The 20,698-nt window shown below is 46.6% G+C and overlaps 1 protein-coding gene across 23 annotated transcripts in view; it reads right to left on the bottom strand.

Moving 5' to 3' along the window:
- Positions 1 to 20,698, bottom strand: part of LOC119160958 (uncharacterized) — a 156,035-nt gene that overhangs the window by 79,718 nt on the left and 55,619 nt on the right. For 11 of the 23 annotated variants that reach the window (XM_075880215.1, XM_075880222.1, XM_075880223.1 and 8 more), the window contains 4 exons: positions 7,198 to 7,317; positions 4,038 to 4,160; positions 1,749 to 1,904; positions 1,068 to 1,151 (listed from right to left, as the gene is read on the bottom strand). In XM_075880215.1, coding sequence (XP_075736330.1) covers positions 1,068 to 1,151; positions 1,749 to 1,904; positions 4,038 to 4,160; positions 7,198 to 7,317 — 483 coding nt within the window. The remainder of the gene's footprint in view (positions 1 to 1,067; positions 1,152 to 1,748; positions 1,905 to 4,037; positions 4,161 to 7,197; positions 7,318 to 20,698) is intronic. The other 12 variants (XM_075880231.1, XM_075880232.1, XM_075880234.1 and 9 more) reach the window with 4 other exon arrangements.

The following is a 20,698-nucleotide window of genomic DNA, read 5'->3' as shown; positions in this document are numbered from 1 at the left end:
TGCGGCAGACAGATCAGGCATGGCAACTATCAGGAAAACGCCCTCCAAGCTTGTAGGTCCACACACTAGTAGCAAAAGGCGAGAGCTCTGGATCAGAAGGCCCTACAGCTTTTAAACTTTCAGAAAAGCGTCTATACTGACAGTGCAATACAGGTTGCACAGTATGTGCGACCTGTAACACTAATTAAACTATTTATTTTCTAGACAAAAAAAAAAACTGCGAAGTCAAACAGCAGTAATGCAGAATTTATGTAGATGTAAACAAACATTTCAGTGCAGAGCGTGTGTGGCCTACGAGCGACTGGAGTAAAGGTTTCCGTATCGCCTATGCGAATGCCCCCTCTTTTACTTTGCATTCCTGCTATGCGCTGCCCACCCTTTCCTTACCCCTATGCTACTTGCTCGTTTGTTACGCATATTTTTTTTTGCATCGTGTTCACCACTCCCGCCTTGGCCAGTGCAACTCTATTGAGAAGTGCGCTTGTCTGTAGCAGTCACATTACAACCGATCTCTCATCTCTCCAAAGGGCTGCACATACATGTACGCATGAATTTCCAAGAAAGGCTGATTGATTGATTGATTTGTGGGGTTTAACGTCCCAAAACCACCATTTGATTATGAGAGACGCCGTAGTGGAGGGCTCCGGAAATTTTGACCACCTGGGGTTCTTTAACGTGCACCCAAATCTGAGTACACGGGCCTACAACATTTCCGCCTCCATCGGAAATGCAGCCGCCGCAGCCGGGAATCGAACCCGCGACCTGTGGGTCAGCAGCCGAGTACCTTAGCCACTAGACCACGACGGCGGGGCTCCAAGAAAGGCTAAAAGGGTCGGAAAAGATCAGGTTGCAGCCAGTCCTGCACTGACTGCACTGTAAAAGGTCTGATCTGTGCTAAGTAAATTTCAGGAGAAAAAAATGAAAGCCCATTCCACTTCTACGTTTTCCATAAAATTGTACAGTCACCCAAGACAACACTTGAACTTGTGATCGGAAATCATTACAGAAGATTCAAAGCTACTGGAGAAGAGTACAGCGATTCTGCCAGCACTGAAAATGGCACTCACCTGGTGCTGGCAGCCTGGGATTCATTACTGACACCGGGCTTGGACATATCTACAGACGTCCTTGGAGGCCGCCTTGCACGGTACCTGCAGAGTTTTGTTAGGTGCGCGCTGTTATTACAAGCAAGAAAATAATTTTCAACTGGCACATAATAGTTTTTAACATTGGCTCTTCGAAGCTTTTACGAACTTCAATGACAGTGCTATTAGCTCTTTTGCAATTTCAGAAAAAGGGTGCAATTAGCACACGCACTCCTGCTAGGAATATGTCCCCCTCCGCCACAGAAGAACTCGCACAACCGAAAAAAATAATAATGTATAATTAAAAATGCCTGGAGCAAAGGCACAGAGTAGACATATAGCATGCATATAGGCAAAAACAGGCATACAGCATGCTATGTGTGTGGCTTGAACCACGTATAAAAAATTTGGGATGGTTTCCATGGGTAAACCATGGACACGATTACGAGGTACGCCGTCAAAATTATTTCTCACAACCTATGACGCAAAAGTCGCTCTTCAAAAATAAGCAATTATCTGCAGTTATCCATTGTCTCACACCTCATCAGTTAAGCAACAAGTAGAATATATTTACCAACACTCAGACCACATATATACGACTATGTAAAGCAAGTTCTTTGCAGTTGTGGACAGCGGCAACAATACTTGCCCCAAACAACTTACTTTTTGAATCGGTTGTCAGAAAGAGGAAAAGGAGGAGGAGATGGCATTCTGAATCGGTTGTCAAAAGGAGGAGGAGATGGCTTTCTGAATCGGTTGTCAAAAGGAGGAGGAGATGGCTTTCTGAACCGGTCGTCAGAAGGAGGAGGAGGAGGCTTTCTGTTAACGGCAAGAAAATTTCACGAGTGCTTGCTCAAAAAACAAATTTGCTATGCGCGCCCTCAAAAAGAATTATATCCCTCCACATTAATTCTACTATTTTTCAATACTATTTATTCATCCACACTATTTCCATTTTTTTCTATTCCATTTCTACTGTTTTCATTTTTGTCTACACAAGAATGCAGCCAAGCCAATCGATACATTTGTCTAAAAGTCTTTGATACAACTTACAACACGAGGTGGACACACCATACCTATTGTTGACAAGATAAAGGTACTGGGGTTATTAATAGAAAGTAAAAGCACCAACGGCAAAATGTTACGCAATATCGGAGCGAAGGTTTATCAAACGATGTGCCTAATCAAAAGAATTACGAATAAGCATAGCGGCATGAAAGAGGCAAATGTCATAAGGCTAATCCACACGCTTGTCATCAGCCACATTACGTATGTTTCTGCATACCATAGATGGTTTGCAGCAGAAGAAATGAAATTAAACAGCCTCATAAGAAAAATCTACAAACAAGCACTGGGGCTCATGCAAAGCACAGGTACAGAGAGGCTGCTACAGCAAGGTTTACATATTACGCTCGAGGAACTGATAGAGGCACAACATATTGCACGTTATGAGCACCTCTCTAATAAAACTGAGACTGGTAGATACATCCTGGAAAAATTAGGCATCACCTACCACACACAATATGGCATCAAATGCAACATTCCCCGTAACATATGGGATAAGTTCACAGTCCTTCCATTACCTTAAAAACATGCACCCCATGCACCACGTAGGTAGAAAGCTGAGCAGAGAGCCATGAAAATGATAAAGGGCTTTGGAAACAACAAAGAATTGGTTTTCATAGATTCCACTCATTAAAAACACAAAATCTGCTTCGTCACTGCAATAGTTACCCACAAGAAACAATGCAGCACCAGTCTGAGAATACGCACAAGAACCAGTCAGACAAAACGCAAGACGCGTTGAAAAGACAACTATAGCTTTCGCAATGTCACAACCTGACGCGTATTATGTAATCAAAGATTCACAAGCTGTTGTACGGAATTTTGAAAATGGCAGAATCTCCCCTGAAGCTATGCGTATTCTTAGAACTGGCAAAACAAACCAAGACGATAGATGCGTCTGCATTCGATGATTCCCAGCTCATATACCCAACCCCATGGGAGAGATCAAACCCTAACGAGGTGGCACAAAATGTAGCTCAAGGACTCGCTCTCCGGGCTATAACAAATGTTGATCCCTCGTCAGAATTTCTAAATGTGTGAGAGTGAGAGGCCAGAATGACAACATTCAATGAAATTACTAAACATTATAAATTAGAGGCGTGTTTACCACCCTCCTCACCATGAACTCAACAGGGCAAACCCTTTCTAATGGCGACAATTACAAACCAGATCGTATAAGAATACAGTGCTACTACATCCTCTGTATTTTAACATCTACACAACTGCTCAATGTAAAGATTGTCAGGCACGAGCTTCCTTACAACATACACTATGGGAATGCCAAGGATTAAAACACAGTATTGAAAACGCAGCCTCCACCAACACCCTCCATGCACGTTGGTGGGCCGTGCTGTTCAGTTCAGCCCTGGATGATCAGCTATGGGAAATTCAGCGGGCTGAGGAAGCCGCTAGGAGGCAAGACCTTCTAGCCGACACCTATGCCGAGGCCCAACCCACTAACACACTGCATACAAAATAAAGTTTTTTTTCCATTCATCCATAATAACAATACAAATAAATTAAAAATGACTAGAGAGAGAATACAGGAACAGGAAAGGCATACAGCATGCATATAGGCAAAAACACGCATACAGCATGGACATGGGTGCGCCTTAAAGCACATATAAAAAATTTGGGGCGCCCTTTATGTGTAAATTACGACACGATTACGAAGTGCGCCATCGAAATAATTTCTCACGAACCATGACGTAAAAGTCACTCTTCAAAAATAAGCAATTATCTGCAGTTACCCATTGTCTCAAACATCATCAGTTAAGCAACAAGTAGAATTAGTTACCAACACTCAGTCCACATATATACAACTATGTAGAGCAAGTTCTTTGCAGGCGTGGACACCGGCAACAATACTTGTCCCAAACAACTTACTTTTTGAATCGCTTGTCAGAAGGAGGAAAAGGAGGAGGAAGTGGTTTTCTGAATCGGTTGTCAAAAGGAGGAGGAGATGGCTTTTTTAATCGGTTGTCAGAAGAAGGAGGAGGAGGAGGCTTTCTGTTAACGGAAAGAAAATTTCATGAGTGCTTGCTCAAAAAACAAATTTGCTATGCGCGCCCTCAAAAAGAATTATATCCCTCCACACTAATTCTACTATTTTTCAATACTATTTATTCATCCACACTATTTCCATTTTTTTTCTATTCCATTTCTACTGTTTTCATTTTTGTCTACACAAGAATGTAGCCAAGCCAATCGATAGATTTGTCTAAAAGTCTTTGATACAACTTACAACACGAGGTGGACACACCATACCTATTGTCGACAAGATAAAGGTACTGGGGTTATTAATAGAAAGTAAAGGCACCAACGGCAAAACGTTACGCAATATTGAAGCGAAGGTTTATCAAACGATGCGCCTAATCAAAAGAATTACGAATACCGTATTTACTCGCGTAATCCTCGCACTCGCATAATTCTCGCACCCCCCACATCGCCCAAGAATAATACGATTTCTTTTTTCCTCGAGTAATTATCGCACCCCAGAAAACTGCCGCAATAAAGTCGTCTGCTCGTTCCAGCCACCTGTGATGATAGCGCACGCCATTTGGCGCCATCTCTTATGCATCAAGCATACTATTGCACGCAAATTCAATCCAATCCAAGCCAAGCCGAAGTGGCCAGTGCGCGTTGCGGCGTGTTTTGTATGCTGTGTCAGTAATCTTGGCACGTTATGGTGTGATACTGAAGCTACACGGCTCCTTCAAGTTGCAAGTGATAGATGACAATGGCACTAAACGACAACAGGGCCGCCGGTAGGCCCTTCGGAGTCTACGAGTTTTGTGATCGCTACTGGTGACGGCAGCTGAAAGCCACCAAGACGCGTTGGGCCTGCCGTGGGCCTAAAACTGGGATTGATGGTAAACTTTATTTTGTCAGAAGGAAACTGCGGACGATTCTGTTAAATAGCCATAAGCCCAATACTGACGTCCTACGCTTACCTTTTGAGGGCTCCTGGTGAGCGACGAACGCTACCATTACGCCCGCAACGCCCACAAGCTTTGCGTATGGTATTCTAATTCTCGACTATTTGCTTGCACTTTTTGCGTCTCAAATAAATCTTGCCTTGTGTTGAACCTCTCCTTCTATTGTTGAGGTAACGCTTAATTAGTACTTCTCAAAGCTTGCTGTTAGTTGCTGGTGTGAGAATCCCGATTTGCGGCCACTTTTTTTTTTTTTTTGCTTGGTACGTTCTCGTGAAAAGTTCTCCCCGCGTAATTCTCGCACCCCCACACTTAGCATCGCTTTTTCGGCAAAAAAAGTGCGAAGATTATGCGAGTAAATACGGTAAGCATAGCGGCATGAAAGAGGCAAATGTCAGAAGGCTAATCCACGCACTTGTCATCAGCCACATTACGTATGTTTCTGCATACCATAGATGGTTTGCAGCAGAAAAAATGAAATTAAACAGCTTCATAAGACAAATCTACAAACAAGCACTGAAGCTCATGCAAAGCACAGGTACAGAGAGGCTGCTACAGCAAGGTTTACATATTACGCTCGAGGAACTGATAGAGGCACAACATATTGCACGTTATGAGCACCTCTCTAATAAAACTGAGACTGGTAGATACATCCTAGAAAAATTAGGCATCACCTACCACACACAATATGGCATCAAATGCAACATTTCCCGTGACATATGGGATAAGTTCACAGTCCTTCCATTACCTTAAAAACATGCACCCCATGCACCACGTAGGTAGAAAGCTGAGCAGAGAGCCATGAAAATGATAAAGGGCTTTGGAAACAACAAAGAATTGGTTTTCATAGATGCCACTCATTAAAAACACAAAATCTGCTTCGTCACTGCAATAGTTACCCACAAGAAACAATGCAGCACCAGTCTGAGAATACGCACAAGAACCAGTCAGACAAAACGCAAGACGCGTTGAAAAGACAACTATAGCTTTCGCAATGTCACAACCTGACGCGTGTTATGTAATCAAAGATTCACAAGCTGTTGTACGGAATTTTGAAAATGGCAGAATCTCCCCTGAAGCTATGCGTATTCTTAGAACTGGCAAAACAAACCAATACGATAGATGCGTCAGCATTCGATGATTCCCAGCTCATATACCCAACCCCATGGGAGAGATCAAACCCTAATGAGGTGGCACAAAATGTAGCTCAAGGACTCGCTCTCCGGGCTAAAACAAATGTTGATCCCTCATCAGAATTTCTAAATGTGTGAGAGTGAGAGGCCAGAATGACAACGTTCAATGAAATTACTAAACATTATAAATTAGAGGCGTGTTTACCACCCTCCTCACCATGAACTCAACAGGGCAAACCCTTTCTAATGGCGACAATTACAAACCAGATCGTATAAGAATACAGTGCTACTACATCCTCTGTATTTTAACATCTACACAACTGCTCAATGTAAAGATTGTCAGGCATGAGCTTCTTTACAACATACCCTATGGGAATGCCAAGGATTAAAACACAGTATTGAGAACGCAGCCGCCACCAACACCCTCCATGCACGTTGGCGGGCCGTGCTGTTCAGTTCAGCCCTGGATGATCAGCTATGGGGAATTCAGCGGGCCGAGGAAGCCACTAGGAGGCAAGACCTTCTAGCCGACACCTAGGCCGAGGCCCAACGCACTAACACACTGGATACAAAATAAAGTTTTTTTTTCCATTCATCCATAATATTAATACAGATAAATTAAAAAATGCCTAGAGAGAACACAGCGAAGGCATACAGCACGCATACAGGCAAAAACGGGCATACAGCATGGACATGGGTGCGCCTTAAAGCACATATAAAAAATTTGGGGCGGTCCCCATGTGTAAACCACAACACAATTACGAGGTACGCCGTCAAAATCATTTTTCACAACCCATGACGCAAAAGTCACTCTTCAAAAATAAGCAATTATCTGCAGTTACCCATTGTCTCAAACATCATCAGTTAAGCAACAAGTAGAATTAGTTACCAACACTCAGTCCACATATATACGACTATGTAGAGCAAGTTCTTTGCAGGCGTGGACACTGGCAACAATACTTGTCCCAAACAACTTACTTTTTGAATCGCTTGTCAGAAGGAGGAAAAGGAGGAGGAAGTGGCTTTCTGAATCGGTTGTCAAAAGGAGGAGGAGATGGCTTTCTGAATCGGTTGTCAGAAGGAGGAGGAGGAGGCTTTCTGTTAACGGCAAGAAAACATGAGTGCTTGCTAAAAAAAAACAAATTTGCTATGCGCACCCTTAAAAACAATTAAATTCCTACACATTAATTCTACTGGTTTTGAAAACTATTTATTCATCCACGTTATTTACATTTTTTTCTGTTCCATTTCTACTGTTTTCGTTTTTGGCTACACAAGAATGCAGCCGAACTAACAGATACATCTCTATAAAAGTCCTTGATGCACGTGCGTAAGTGAGTCATCCTCTCAACATGCACAGTAGGTAGCATGCGCACTGTTCTACAATAATACTGTGAAATAATTACACTTCAATGGTATCAGCAAAGACCCTTTTTTGTGATCTTCAGTAAGGCTACCTCTTTAAATTTCCTGGCCTTCATCATAGCGCAATTCTCCACCTTAGTACAGCTGGTAATTTGATAAGCCACTGGATGAAGGCAATCACTTATCACTCCTGTTAGCAAAGTCGACTCTAGAGGTGTGACCTTCTAATTGCCTTATTATTTTCCATGAAAAACGTCTTTTCATTAGATATCGCAAATTCACACATTATTTTTTATTTGCTCTACACATTGCCTGGCTGGCCTCAGCTACAAAACATTTAATAAAGTGAAGCAAACTAGACAGGACAGGAAAGTGACAGACAAGACAAGCAATATAGAAATGCGCTCGTCCCGTCTGTCTCACTCTCTTGTCCTGTCTATAGTGTTTCACTTTATCGAAGATGCATCACCAAGTCACTTGAAATACTATTTAGCTAATGACATCAGCTGCGCTTATCAGCTCAATGAATCCACAATGCAGTCTTCTTTTTTGTTAACATTATGCTTACATTATAGTCACTTGAATTCTTTCCAAACTTAATGGGACCAAATAGCCCGCACAAGTCATTTTTACTGATTCCAAAACTTCCACCCTATGATCTCACGTTATTGATTGGCCCAAATAAACGTACTCTTGCATGGCTATAAGAGGTAAATTTTTTTTTTGCCCCACGCATTTTCCTCGCACAGAGAATGCAGTAAACGGCCAAGGACGACGGCGAGGGCAATTCTGTCATCTAGCATAAGTACGTTACACTAATTTCTTATGTTTTAGGGCTGGTCACGGCACAAACGAGAAGGCCGTGATCACTGCTCACAACCCTGGCAGTGCTCATGCTTCTTTTAGCATCTTTTTTTTTCTCTGTCATCCTTCCAGATATGACCCGGGTCAGCACTGATAACTTGTACAGCTTCAAGGAAAGAGGCAAAAATTTTTATGCTGCCTCAATTAAGAAGAGTAGAAGTATTAACACCAGCCAATTGGGTAACCTTGCTCAGTCCTCTTAGAATCCTGTCATCATGACTTATAGTCCACTTTGTTTACAAGAGGAATGGGAACTGAATGCTCTGTTGTGTATTTTTTCTAAGTGTCCCATGGAGTCATTGCATTGTACAAACTGAATTACCAGTTTCAACCAGCGCAGTCTTCAATTTTGCAGCATACCACATTGGTAATACACATTGTGGTATACTGCAAACATTGTGGTATACTGCTACATTGTGCTATACTTGTGGTATCCTAACGAGTTGTGCAATACTGGGCTGAAATAACTAACTTGTAGGCATCTGGAAAACAATTCACATTTCTCATAGCCGTTTCACCTTACAAACTACAACAGAATGCAGGCTCGCTTTTGATAACTGGTGGGTAGTATTGAGCAATCTTCATTTTCAATACTGGTTTTCCCCATTAAAAAAAATTAAATAAGCTGCCTAATGTTCCGAAGTAACACATGTGGTGTGAGACCCTATAGTGGAGGGGCTCCAGACTGACCTTAGAACCCCTGAGTCTCCCACAATGTGCACCTGAGTCGCGAACACCTTTAACATTGGCAAAACACCTTTAAGAGCCCCTCAGCCTCCTCCCATAATTTTTTAACATTTCAAAAGAACGCACGCATTGAGTTCACAATGACATCACAATGAACAATGTGAAACACGGCAGTGCTATAAGCTGCAGGCGCCCCGCAAACTCCAAGCAAAAAAAAAACTCCTCTCCTCGGCGTGCCTTTCGACAGTTCTTGTCCCCTAGGCATTTGCGAAGACATCAACATGTCACCTTGTTGCGTCCCGCTGCCAGTGACGTCTTCGAGGCGAGCGCGATGTCGCCGCCACTCAGTTCCGCGAACGCAGCGACTGTTGAGGCTGACCATTGTGTCGCGGGACGGTGCGCTGGCGCCACGGCTGGGCCCTGCGGAATGCGGCGGCGGTTTCGGGGAACGAAAGATTCGTCGCTGCTTCTTGGAGGGATGGGTCCACCCGGAACAACTGAGCATAGAGCTGAGGGGAAGTCGGGTTCCGGGTGGACGATTCACCCCCTTGATCCCCCCCTCTTACTGCGGGCCGCCCCTGCCTTTCGTGAAGTGGACTGATGGACCGAGATAGAGGGAGAGGGGCGGCAACGAGAGGGATAAAAAGGACGGAGGAGACGGCGGGCGCAGAAGGGGGAACAACGATGACCAGTTAACTTTTCTTTGAATGGAAATAAATTCCTTTTTTCAAGTTTCCCAAATGGACGTCCTGCTTTCATGACCTGCCTGATCTTGGTCATCCCACCCAATCTACCCCGACGACGCTACAAACTGGATGGCAGCGGTGGAATCAAGAAAAGGCATGCAGAAAACTGCGGACGGAAGATCGACTTCTGTGGATCCGGGATCAGCAGAACGAGACCTCGTGGCTCCGGGAGGCACAACCGTCGCAGTAACGGCATGAAGTTTTGGACGACTCCAGGAAACTAAGGACGAGCAGCAGAAGGCAGACCAGACGATCTGGGATCGGCGGTCCTGTGAACGTGGCTCTGGGAGACACGTCCTTCGCCAGCTCGAGGTTGGAAGTAGCTGCGGACGGAAGATCGACTTCTGCGGATCCGGGATCGGCAGAGCGAGACTTCGTGGCTCCGGGAGGCACAACCGTCGCAGTAACGACTACCGGAAACTAAGGACGAGCAGCAGAAGGCAGACCCGACGATCTGGGATCGGCGGACCTGGGAACGTGGCTCCGGGAGACACGGCCTTCGGCAGCTCGAGGTTAGGTGAGTGCTTGAGCGATCACGTTTTGCCGGACGATAAGAACAGGGTTCCATCGGGCAATTGGCTCTGAAGGGCCGCCACAAGTGTGCGGTGAATATTGCAGAAGTATTGGTTGGCTCTTGTGAAGATATGGATATCGGAGTGTTAAAGAAAGAAGAGCTGTTGCTGTTAGCAGTAGAGCTCAGCTTGGATATCAATAGCAGGTTAAGGAAGCCCGAAATTCGCAGTGCGATAATCGAAGGGGGTTTCGAGGAGGACGAGCTCAGCGAGGCCTGGGAAAAGATATGTGAGGAGAAGAAACAAAGGGAGGAAGAAAAGAGGGAAAGAGCGGAAGAGAAGGAAAGGCAGGAAAGGAGAGAACAAAGACAGGCCGAAATTGAGCTCGAGAGAATAAAGCTAGAGCAGGCGAGATTAGCACGCAGTGCAGATGCGGCGCCGCCGCATACTGAGAACCTGAAGATGACGAGTTTGCTTCAGCCGTACAAAACAGGCGAGGACATTGGTCTCTACCTGATTAATTTTGAACGGATCTGTGAGAAACATTCATTTCACCAGGACACCTGGCCAGAGCGGTTGCTTGCGTTGTTACCGGGTGAGGCCTCGCAGGTCGTGGCCAGACTGAGCGCAGCCGAGGCAGGCGTATACAGTTCAGTGAAGTCGACATTACTCGCAAAATACAGGCTCTCCACAGAGGAATTTCGGAGGAGATTTAGACGGGAAAGAAAGAAGCCTGGTGAAAGCTTTGTTGAGTTTGCGTGTAGCCTGAGTGATAATTTTTCAGAGTGGGTGAAAGGAGCAGGTGCGGATAACTTAAGTAAACTGAGGGATCTAATTTGTTTGGAGCAGTTTTATGACACCCTGCCGGATAACGTGCGCCTGTGGGTCAAGGATAGGCAGGAAGGTGTGTCTGTTAGGAGTGCAGCACAGCTTGCCGACGAGTACGTGGCCAGTCGAGGCTTCAGGACCCCGATCAACAGCGCACATCACTATCAAAGGCCTGCACCACGGCCCCAAGCTTACACTCGAGGACCGCAAAGCGCAACAAAAGAGCGAGAGGAAACTAATCAAAATTCGGCGCGTGCTGAAGGCAAGCTGAAAGAGCAGGAAAAGAACAGAAAGGAGGTCAGAAATCATTTAGAAGAGTTAGAGTCGCGAGCTAAGGCGCTATGTTTCAAGTGCAACGAAACAGGTCACTTTGCCCGAAACTGCTCAAAAGGTAGGCCAGTGTTTGCTTGCGTAAGCGATCACCCGAGTAACCTAGATCTTTTGAAACCTTACACGACAGATTTAATGGTTAATGACAAAAGGTGTAGGGTACTCAGAGACTCCGCGGCCACTATGGACGTAGTCCATCCGAACTACGTAAAAAGTGAAGACTACTTATCCGAATGCGCGTGGATAAGACAGGCCGTCAGCGAAGATTCAGTGTGTTTACCTATGGCAAAGGTACACATTCGGGGTCCTTTTGGAGCGATCGAGACAGTAGCAGCAGTCTCCCGTGGGCTACCAGAGGGCTACCCGTACCTTTTCTCGAACAGCTCGGAGTCACTACTCAACGACAGGGGGTGCACTTTTGCTGATGCCCAGGTCATGGCTTTGACGAGATCGAAAGCACGCGTATTGGCTCAGCAGCTGCGTTACGGGGAAGGGGAAGGTGCCAAAGCGAAAGAGTTAACAACTGAATCCGAAGAAGTTAAGCCCGACGAGGCACTTATCCCTATTCCTCCGACCGAAAATCCGGAAAATGGTCAGATTAAGAAGCCGATAATTGAGAAAAGAAAGAAACCTTCGAAAGGAAAAGATCATAGTTTGCAGGGGTCCGTGTTGGCCCCAATCTCGCACAGCTACGAGCGCATGCTAGGGGTTGACAGGGAAGCGTTACGGCTGTCTCAGAAAACTGACCCTAGTATAGCGGTTATGAACAACGGAAACAGTGAAGGTGTTTCGTCAAGAAACATCTCTTTCGAAGTGAGGAACGGTATCCTATATCGTAAATACCGAGATAGGCGAGGGCAGTGCTACGATCAATTGGTGGTGCCATCACCATACCGCAAGGACCTACTCAGTCTTTGTCACGATCACTCATGGGCAGGACACCTGGGCATAAATAAAACCAAGAAAAGATTGCTACAGGAATTTTATTGGCCGGGGTGTTTCAGGGACGTGCAGAATTTCGTGAAGACTTGTGACGCTTGCCAGAGAGCCGGTAGGTCTAACGACAAATGGAAGGCCCCGATGGTAAAAGTGCCCATTATTTCTGAGCCCTTCCGCAGAGTTGTTGTAGATTTGGTGGGGCCGTTGCCGAAAACAAGTGCGGGGAACAGATACATTCTCACACTATTGTGTCCTGCAACGAAGTTCCCCGAGGCGGTGCCCTTACAGGAGGCAACTTCGGTCGAGGTAGTCGATGCGTTGCTTTCTATATTTTCGCGCCTCGGTTTCCCTGCCGAAATGCAATCGGATCAGGGAACCGTTTTCACGAGTGCTCTCACGACCATGTTTCTCGAGAAATGTGGCGTTAAAATTTTGCATAGCTCGGTTTACCACCCACAAAGCAACAGTGTGGAGAGATGGCATGCTACCCTAAAAAAAGTATTGAGAGCTGTTTGCCATGAAAGGAAGTGTGATTGGGATGGTTGTTTACCGGGCACGCTATTTGCGTTGCGCACAGTGCCACACGAGGGAACCGGGTTCGCACCGGCAGAGCTGGTGTATGGCCGGAATCTTCGAGGTCCGCTGAGGCTAGTCCGCGAACTGTGGGAGGATGATCGGGGGCCTAAATGTGTGATCGAGTATGTGTTGAACCTAATGCAAAGGTTACATAAGTGTCGTGAGATCGTGAAGGGCAACCTAGAGGCGAGGCGAGACGCTTCAAAGCGCTACTATGATAGAAATGCCAGGACGCGATCATTCAACCCGGGCGACAAAGTGATGATATTGAGGCCTAATCGCCAGAATAAACTGGAAGTCCACTGGGATGGACCTGCCGAGGTTATCAGTCGCCTTTCGGAAGTAAACTACACCGTGAGATTACCTGGAAGAAAACGCGAGGACAGGGTCTACCACGTAAACCTAATGAAGCCATTTTTAGAGCGAGCAGCAATTGTTAGCATCGCCATGAATGTTTCAGAAGAGGTTTCTCTAGAGGTACCTTGTTTTCCTGGGAACACGGGCCCTAGTGTAGAAGAGATAATCGCGTGTGCAGTTAACAAAGACGAGTTGGGTACAGCTAAAGTCGAGGATCTGAAGAGCCTTATTCAGGAATATCTGGAATGTTTTGGGGAAAGGCTCGGAAGGACTCATTTGGTACAACATGATATCGAGCTGACTACAGAGGTCCCTTTTAGCTCGAAGGCGTACCGCGTGTCTCCGCGACAGCTGGACTTAATGAAGGCGGAAGTTAAAAGGATGCTTCGCCTTGGCGTGATCAAAGAAGCATATAGTGACTATTGCTCCCCTTTGATGTTGGTCGAGGTGCCGGGGAAAGAACCACGGCCATGCGTCGATTATCGCAGGTTGAATGCGATCACAAAAGACCAGGTGTACCCGTTGCCTAACATAGAGGAAAGGGTGGAGCTGGTAAGCCGGGCTACCTTCATTTCAACCCTAGATTTAGTGAGAGGATATTGGCAGGTGCCCTTAACTGAACGAGCAAGTCGGTATGCAGCATTTGTAACACCCTTTGGCGTTTATCAGCCCGTCACCATGGCCTTTGGTTTGAAAAACGCACCCTTCTGTTTTTCAAGGTTAATGGATCGGGTGCTAGAAGGACTAGAAGAATTTGCGGTGCCATATCTAGACGACGTGGCCGTATTTTCTAATGATTGGGAGTCTCATTTGCAGCACACACGAACGGTGCTTGAAAGAATCAAAGGGGCGGGCCTGACTATTAAAGCCGAGAAGTGTCAGTTCGGCCAAGCCCGTGTCACGTATTTGGGACACGACATAGGGCAGGGAAAACGGGAACCAATGAAAGCCAAAGTAGCTGCGATAGTCAACTTCCCAAGACCCGTAAACAAAAGGGAGGTGCGAACATTTCTAGGAATGACAGGCTATTACCAGCACTACATTCCAAATTATTCGGAGCTCGCCAGCACGCTAACCGACAGCCTGCGAAAACCGGAACCGGAAGTGGTAACTTGGAGCACCGAGAGGGAGGAGGCCTTCCAAAACTTGAAGAAAGCTTTGTCTTCTCGGCCCGTGCTTGTCGCGCCAGACTTTAGCCGAGAATTCATTCTCCAATGCGACGCCAGCAACCGAGGTCTAGGTGTCGTCTTGGCCCAACTTAACGAGGGAGGTGAAGAGCATCCGGTGCTCTATCTCAGTCGGAAGCTGACTCCCCGAGAAGAGGCTTTCAGTGCCTCGGAGAAAGAATGTTTGTCCATTGTGTGGGCCATTCAAAAACTAGGATGCTATATTCAAGGCACAAAATTCACGGTCGAGACTGACCACTGCCCGCTTTCATGGCTGAAGCAAATGTCCAATAAAAACGGGAGGCTGTTGAGATGGAGCCTCATACTACAGGAGTATAACTTCGAGGTCAAATATAGAAAGGGGAACCAGAATAAGAACGCCGATGGACTGAGCCGTGGATTTTAGAGTCGAACACTGATTTTCTTGTTGCTGTTTCTTTTTTTACTGATGTGTTTCTATCGCGGCTGAGGTCACGGCATTTAGATTTTTTTCCAAGGGCTGACCACCACAAAAAAAAAAAAAAAGAAAGAAAGAGAGGGCAATCATGGGGTAAAATTATGGCAGTCTTGGCGTCCGGTGGGCGTGTCGCTCGGGCACGCCGACCAGAGTGTGTGTGCTTGTGTTGTGTATCCCTGGAACAGGGTTATTGGTGATGCGAGTGCTGAGGCCCAGAGAGGCCGAGTGTTTGCACATGTCGTCTCGACGCTTCAGGTGACCCGACAGTTGGCCACCCTCGAGTCGAGTCTTTCGGCGGCGGAGGAGTCTGTTGCGTCCCGCTGCCAGTGACGTCTTCGAGGCGAGCGCGATGTCGCCGCCACTCAGTTCCGCGAACGCAGCGACTGTTGAGGCTGACCATTGTGTCGCGGGACGGTGCGCTGGCGCCACGGCTGGGCCCTGCGGAATGCGGCGGCGGTTTCGGGGAACGAAAGATTCGTCGCTGCTTCTTGGAGGGATGGGTCCACCCGGAACAACTGAGCATAGAGCTGAGGGGAAGTCGGGTTCCGGGTGGACGATTCACCCCCTTGATCCCCCCCTCTTACTGCGGGCCGCCCCTGCCTTTCGTGAAGTGGACTGATGGACCGAGATAGAGGGAGAGGGGCGGCAACGAGAGGGATAAAAAGGACGGAGGAGACGGCGGGCGCAGAAGGGGGAACAACGATGACCAGTTAACTTTTCTTTGAATGGAAATAAATTCCTTTTTTCAAGTTTCCCAAATGGACGTCCTGCTTTCATGACCTGCCTGATCTTGGTCATCCCACCCAATCTACCCCGACGACGCTACAACCTGCTTGTCATTCACAATACCCATTCGTCCATTTGCAGGTATGTGTGCTCGCTGCTCTTTCTCCTCTCCTAGTGAGGAGGCACACTCAGCGAGGAGGAGAGAAGCCAACAAACAAAGCATAGCGAACGAAGAACGAAAACTCTGTGCACTCTAGATTGCCCCCCCCCCCCTACCCCACTACCTCTGCCACCAATGAAGAGCAACTGAAATATGCGGAGTTCTTACACAGTTTGGCATCTAATTATACACCTACTTTCATGCTGCAACAGCGATTGCAATGCTGTATAAGCTACACAAGAAGTCCTGTAATCAAAATGTTGAATCCCATATGTTCCATGCTCAGCTATTGCCGTTTCGAATGCAAGCTCAGCCAGACGCTAAGTGATGGACCAAAAAGAGGGAGGGGACCCATGAAGATAAACATAAAATGTAAAATAATATACATTGTGATAACTGCTGATTGATTTATTGATACGTGGGGTTGTGGAGGTGCTGACACCCCCAGTAAAGTTGTTTGCGCGGTGTGGCGCACGTGTCTCGCCCCAAAGCCGCAATTCGGGTGACGACCGCCGTGCGATAGGTGGCGTATTCTCGTTGAGTACCACTATTGGTAGAGTGGTAGTGCCGGCGGTGACCCCTGGCGGAAGGCAGGCCTTGGTGGCGGGCTTGAGTTGAGCGAGCGTCTTCTGCGCGTGGCAGTTGCCGTGAACGGTTGTCTCTAGAGTGGGTCCTCGGCGCGTGGTACCGCGGGCCTGCGCGCCGGGGGCCCACGTGGTAAGTCAAGCGTTGGCAACACCACCTTGGGTATGTTATTGTGTGTTTGTTATGTTTTGGAGTGTATGGTAATTTTGTGTAATGATGACTTAGCGTGTTGATAACGATTTATGTATCATACGGCGGACAATATCGTCGTTATAAATTAGTTAAATAAATGTATGTTGTTTGGTTTGTACCGACCGCGTCTGCTGTGTCAGTTCACTCCAAGAGCATGGTGAGGCGCTCGCCTCGTCAAAACCCCACAGGGTTTAACGTCGCAAAACCACCATATGATTATGAGAGACGCCATACTGAAGACTCCGGAAATTTCTACCAACTGGGGTTTTTTAACGTGCACCAGCAAGTGTAAACCATGACACCATTACGAGATACGCCGTCAAAATCATTTCTCACAACCCATGACGCAAAAAAGAACACAGGCCTACAGCATTCTCGCCTCCATCAAAAATGCAGCCGCCGCAGCTGGAATTCGATCCCAGGACCTGTGGGTACATTGCAATAACTGCCATGTAATACCGTATTTGCATGAATATAACTTGAGTTTTTTTCCAAAAATTAGCCAGTGAAAAAGGCACCTCGCATAATATTCGTGTTTGTGACAAAAAATGGCCCAAATATAGCGCGAAACATTTTTGAGCCTTCTTTTTTCTTTTAAATATTCGTCCTGGTAACTTGCGCCGCACATTCCAGAAACTTTGTGGTTTTGTCGCCCCATGTAGCACATTTTATTCCAGCTAGCGCCTCGAGTGACCGCACGTGGAAAGGCGCTAGCTGGAAGCACTGCCGCTCAGTGCCCCGACGACGCGTGCGCCACTTCGGTATGCTGCGTCAATCGCATTCTGCGCCAGCGCTGCTAGCGTCATTGCAGCTCCAGTGGCGACACATAGATAACAATCATTCCGGAAAAACGTCTCCTTCCTACACCTCGCGGTCTGTCGTCGCTGTGTTCTTTCTTTCGCATTGCCCGTCATCATGAACAAACGCAGCCAATACACTGCCGCGTTCAAAAAAAAGGCGATCTTTCTGGCCAAAGATGGGGGAAATTCAAGTGCGGCACGGCATCTCGGAGTGACGGAGTCTACTAATTGAGGTTGGAGGAAGTTCCAAGATCGCATTTTCTAAGGTGCACCAACACGTAAGACGTTCCGTGGGCCCAAGACTGGCCTAACCAGGAAATTGAAGCAGACCTGGCAAAACTCGTGGGCCAACGTCATGGCCAGTTTCTGCCTGTGAACTCGTAAAGATTAAAGCAAGGAAGCTTGCACGTGAGGCCAGCATGCCCTGTGACACCTTTAAAGCCAGTTGCTCATGGGTACAGAAGTTCATGCATCGCACGGGCTTCTCGCTTCGCCGAAGGATTTCAATTCGCGAGAAGCTTCCGGCCGAGTATGAGGAGAAACTCGTTGAGTTTCAGCGGTACATCATCAAGATGAGGAGGAAGAAGAACTGCCCCGTAGGCCAGATGGGTAACGCGAATGAGACCCCGATATTTTTTAACATACCGGCTGGCTATGTAATCAATGAGCACGGCACGAAGGAGGTGCATGTTTGCACAAGGAGTAACGAAAAGACCCGGGTGACGGTGATGCTGGTGTGCATGCCGGATGGGCGCAAGCTGCCGCCATTTCTCATATTTAAGAGGAAGACTCTGCCCAAGAATGAGATATTCCCACACTGGATGCACGTCAGGTGGAATGATAAGGGCTGGATGGACAGCACCATGATGTCTGAGTGGATCCGTGTTGTCGGGGGAAGACATCCGGGCGCAATTCTCTCTCCAGCTTTGATTGTGCTGGACGCATTTAGTTAGAGGCCACTTGACCGATGAGGTGAAAGAAGCTCTTGGCAAGGCCAACACTGACCTTGCTGTCATTCCTGGAGGAATGACGTCGCAGCTCCAACCACTGAATTTCTGCATTAATAAGCCTTTTAAGGGCCTCGTACACCGGGAGTACGAGCCTGACTCCATCGGGTCGCATGAAGCGAGCTTCAGTCAGTGAGGTCGCTTGATGGATACACAATGCTTGGGAGGCCTTGCCGTCGGCAATAGTGTCACGGCAATTCTTGAAGTGCAGCCTCTCGAACAGTCTGGACGGCACGAACGACGACGCGGTTTTTGTCGACAGTAACAAAGACTCTAGCACCGATGATGAATGATCAGGCAAGCCGGTGATTATAGCATTTTTTACTGCTGCAAATATAACGAAAGCCGTGTGGGCGTACACTCTTCGATTGCTGTTTACAGTTGCATCACCTCCCGGTATAATCGTAATAAACTTTTTTTTTTTCCGTTGAGACCTATAGTACTCCCCTCGCGTTATATTCGTGGTCGCGTTATTTACGTGCAAATACAGTACTTTGTATATATTAAAGTACAATACTTTTTTCGTTTACTGCTTAGGCTAAACACTGTAACATATGTACGATATACTGAGCTATTTCTTGGCGCTAAAGCTTCGACTGCAAGGCAAACCACACGTACATAAGAAATTTCCAGTTCAACACTTCAAATTGTCTTTAAAAGGCCAGTCAACAAGCTCCAACTTTTTTTGGACACCCCCCCAAACAAGCTCGGTAATTCGTAGAGCAGACCGCAGCGATCACGTTTTCTGAATGTTACAGAGCTGTGCGCCGCGCACAGCCTCTATTTTGAAAAACAATTTCCGCGCTCCTTTCCTACGCCCGACTAATCATCTTGCACGTGCAGTGACGACAACTCGGCGATCAGCGACGTGACGCAGCACGCAGCTCGTAGATTGGTCTAAACCAGGTCTTAAAAACAGTAGTGAAGTCAACGACAGTTCCTGTTCTCACCCATAGCTATGACAGAGCTATATAATTATCCGTGCATCCGAATCGGGACACTTCACTGACCCAGTCTTTGAGAGTGAGTAGATTGTCGCGCCACCTGTTGATAGGCACACCCACTATTAAGCGCATTATTAGCGATTTGTGTTTTGTGTTGCTGCTCCCAGATGGCACGGCAGTCTGCTCCCAAAAATTAAACTCCAGGAAAATCGGGCCAAGTTTATGTGCAGGTTTTGGAACGCAGTTTTGCTGCAAATCGTTGTTGGCTAAAAATCGAGCGACTGGGCTGCAGAGAAGTATCGGCACCGGGTAAACGAAAAACAACCAAGCATCGCAGCAAGCGGAAGTGTTGCGACAGATCGAGTTCGCCGATGACGTCAATCGCTGACATCTTGTCACATTGCCAAAGTGGGTGGAGTCACGACGACGGGCCACGCCTTTTCTTCCTCTGAAGCAGAAGGGTGGCCAGACCGCGCAAAAATTTGAAACCAGCTGAACGTGATGTTCTAGCCCCTGTAACTTTCTCAATATAGCACATATTCGCAAAACTGTTGCAGCAGCATGTTCACGAAGTAAAAGTGCACATATTTCTATTTACAACAATTGTTGGACCTTGGGGTTGTTTACTAGCCTTTTAAGACCTCTTATAATGCGGTCGAACCTACTTATGTTACCTTTTTTAACAACACACTGTAAATCATAATTATCAATAATAGCACTGAGTTTTTGTTCCTTTTTTTATAATAAGATATACCACTTAATAAAATGTTCCTATGCCGTGTTATCAATTAAAACAAATTAAACAGTTCCTGAATGTCTGCGCATACATTAGGCGACCGTAAAGTTTGTTTGAGTGCCTTGAATGATGCTCTTTCCTAGCATTTGGTGTGGGGACAACAGCGATGAAGACACTAAACGAGTGCCTTCCTCGCAGAGGAGACAAATGCACCAGCAAGCAAGCACTATGTGAAGTGTCCGCTTCCGCAATGCCGGCATACGGTGGAGAAAAGGGGAGGTGACGTGCACAGAAGCCCTACGCTTAGGTACCGTGTACCCACCATATGTTGATTTTTTATGTTCAACTTAGGGCAAACCAATGTATTTGTTTGTGCAGTTTCAATGAGCATTTATTACTATTCAACTGATTTCAATGATTATCTTGAGTGTTAAAAGGCCTTTCAGTGCACTACTTGTTATACACACATGCACTTTCTTTTTCTTCTGCTTTGCTCCCCAAA

The sequence above is a fragment of the Rhipicephalus microplus genome, chromosome X, assembly GCF_043290135.1.
Source record: "Rhipicephalus microplus isolate Deutch F79 chromosome X, USDA_Rmic, whole genome shotgun sequence".
In the NCBI taxonomy this organism is placed as follows: domain Eukaryota; kingdom Metazoa; phylum Arthropoda; class Arachnida; order Ixodida; family Ixodidae; genus Rhipicephalus; species Rhipicephalus microplus.
Note: the sequence above shows the minus strand (reverse complement) of the source record. Positions and strands in the feature narration are given on the sequence as shown.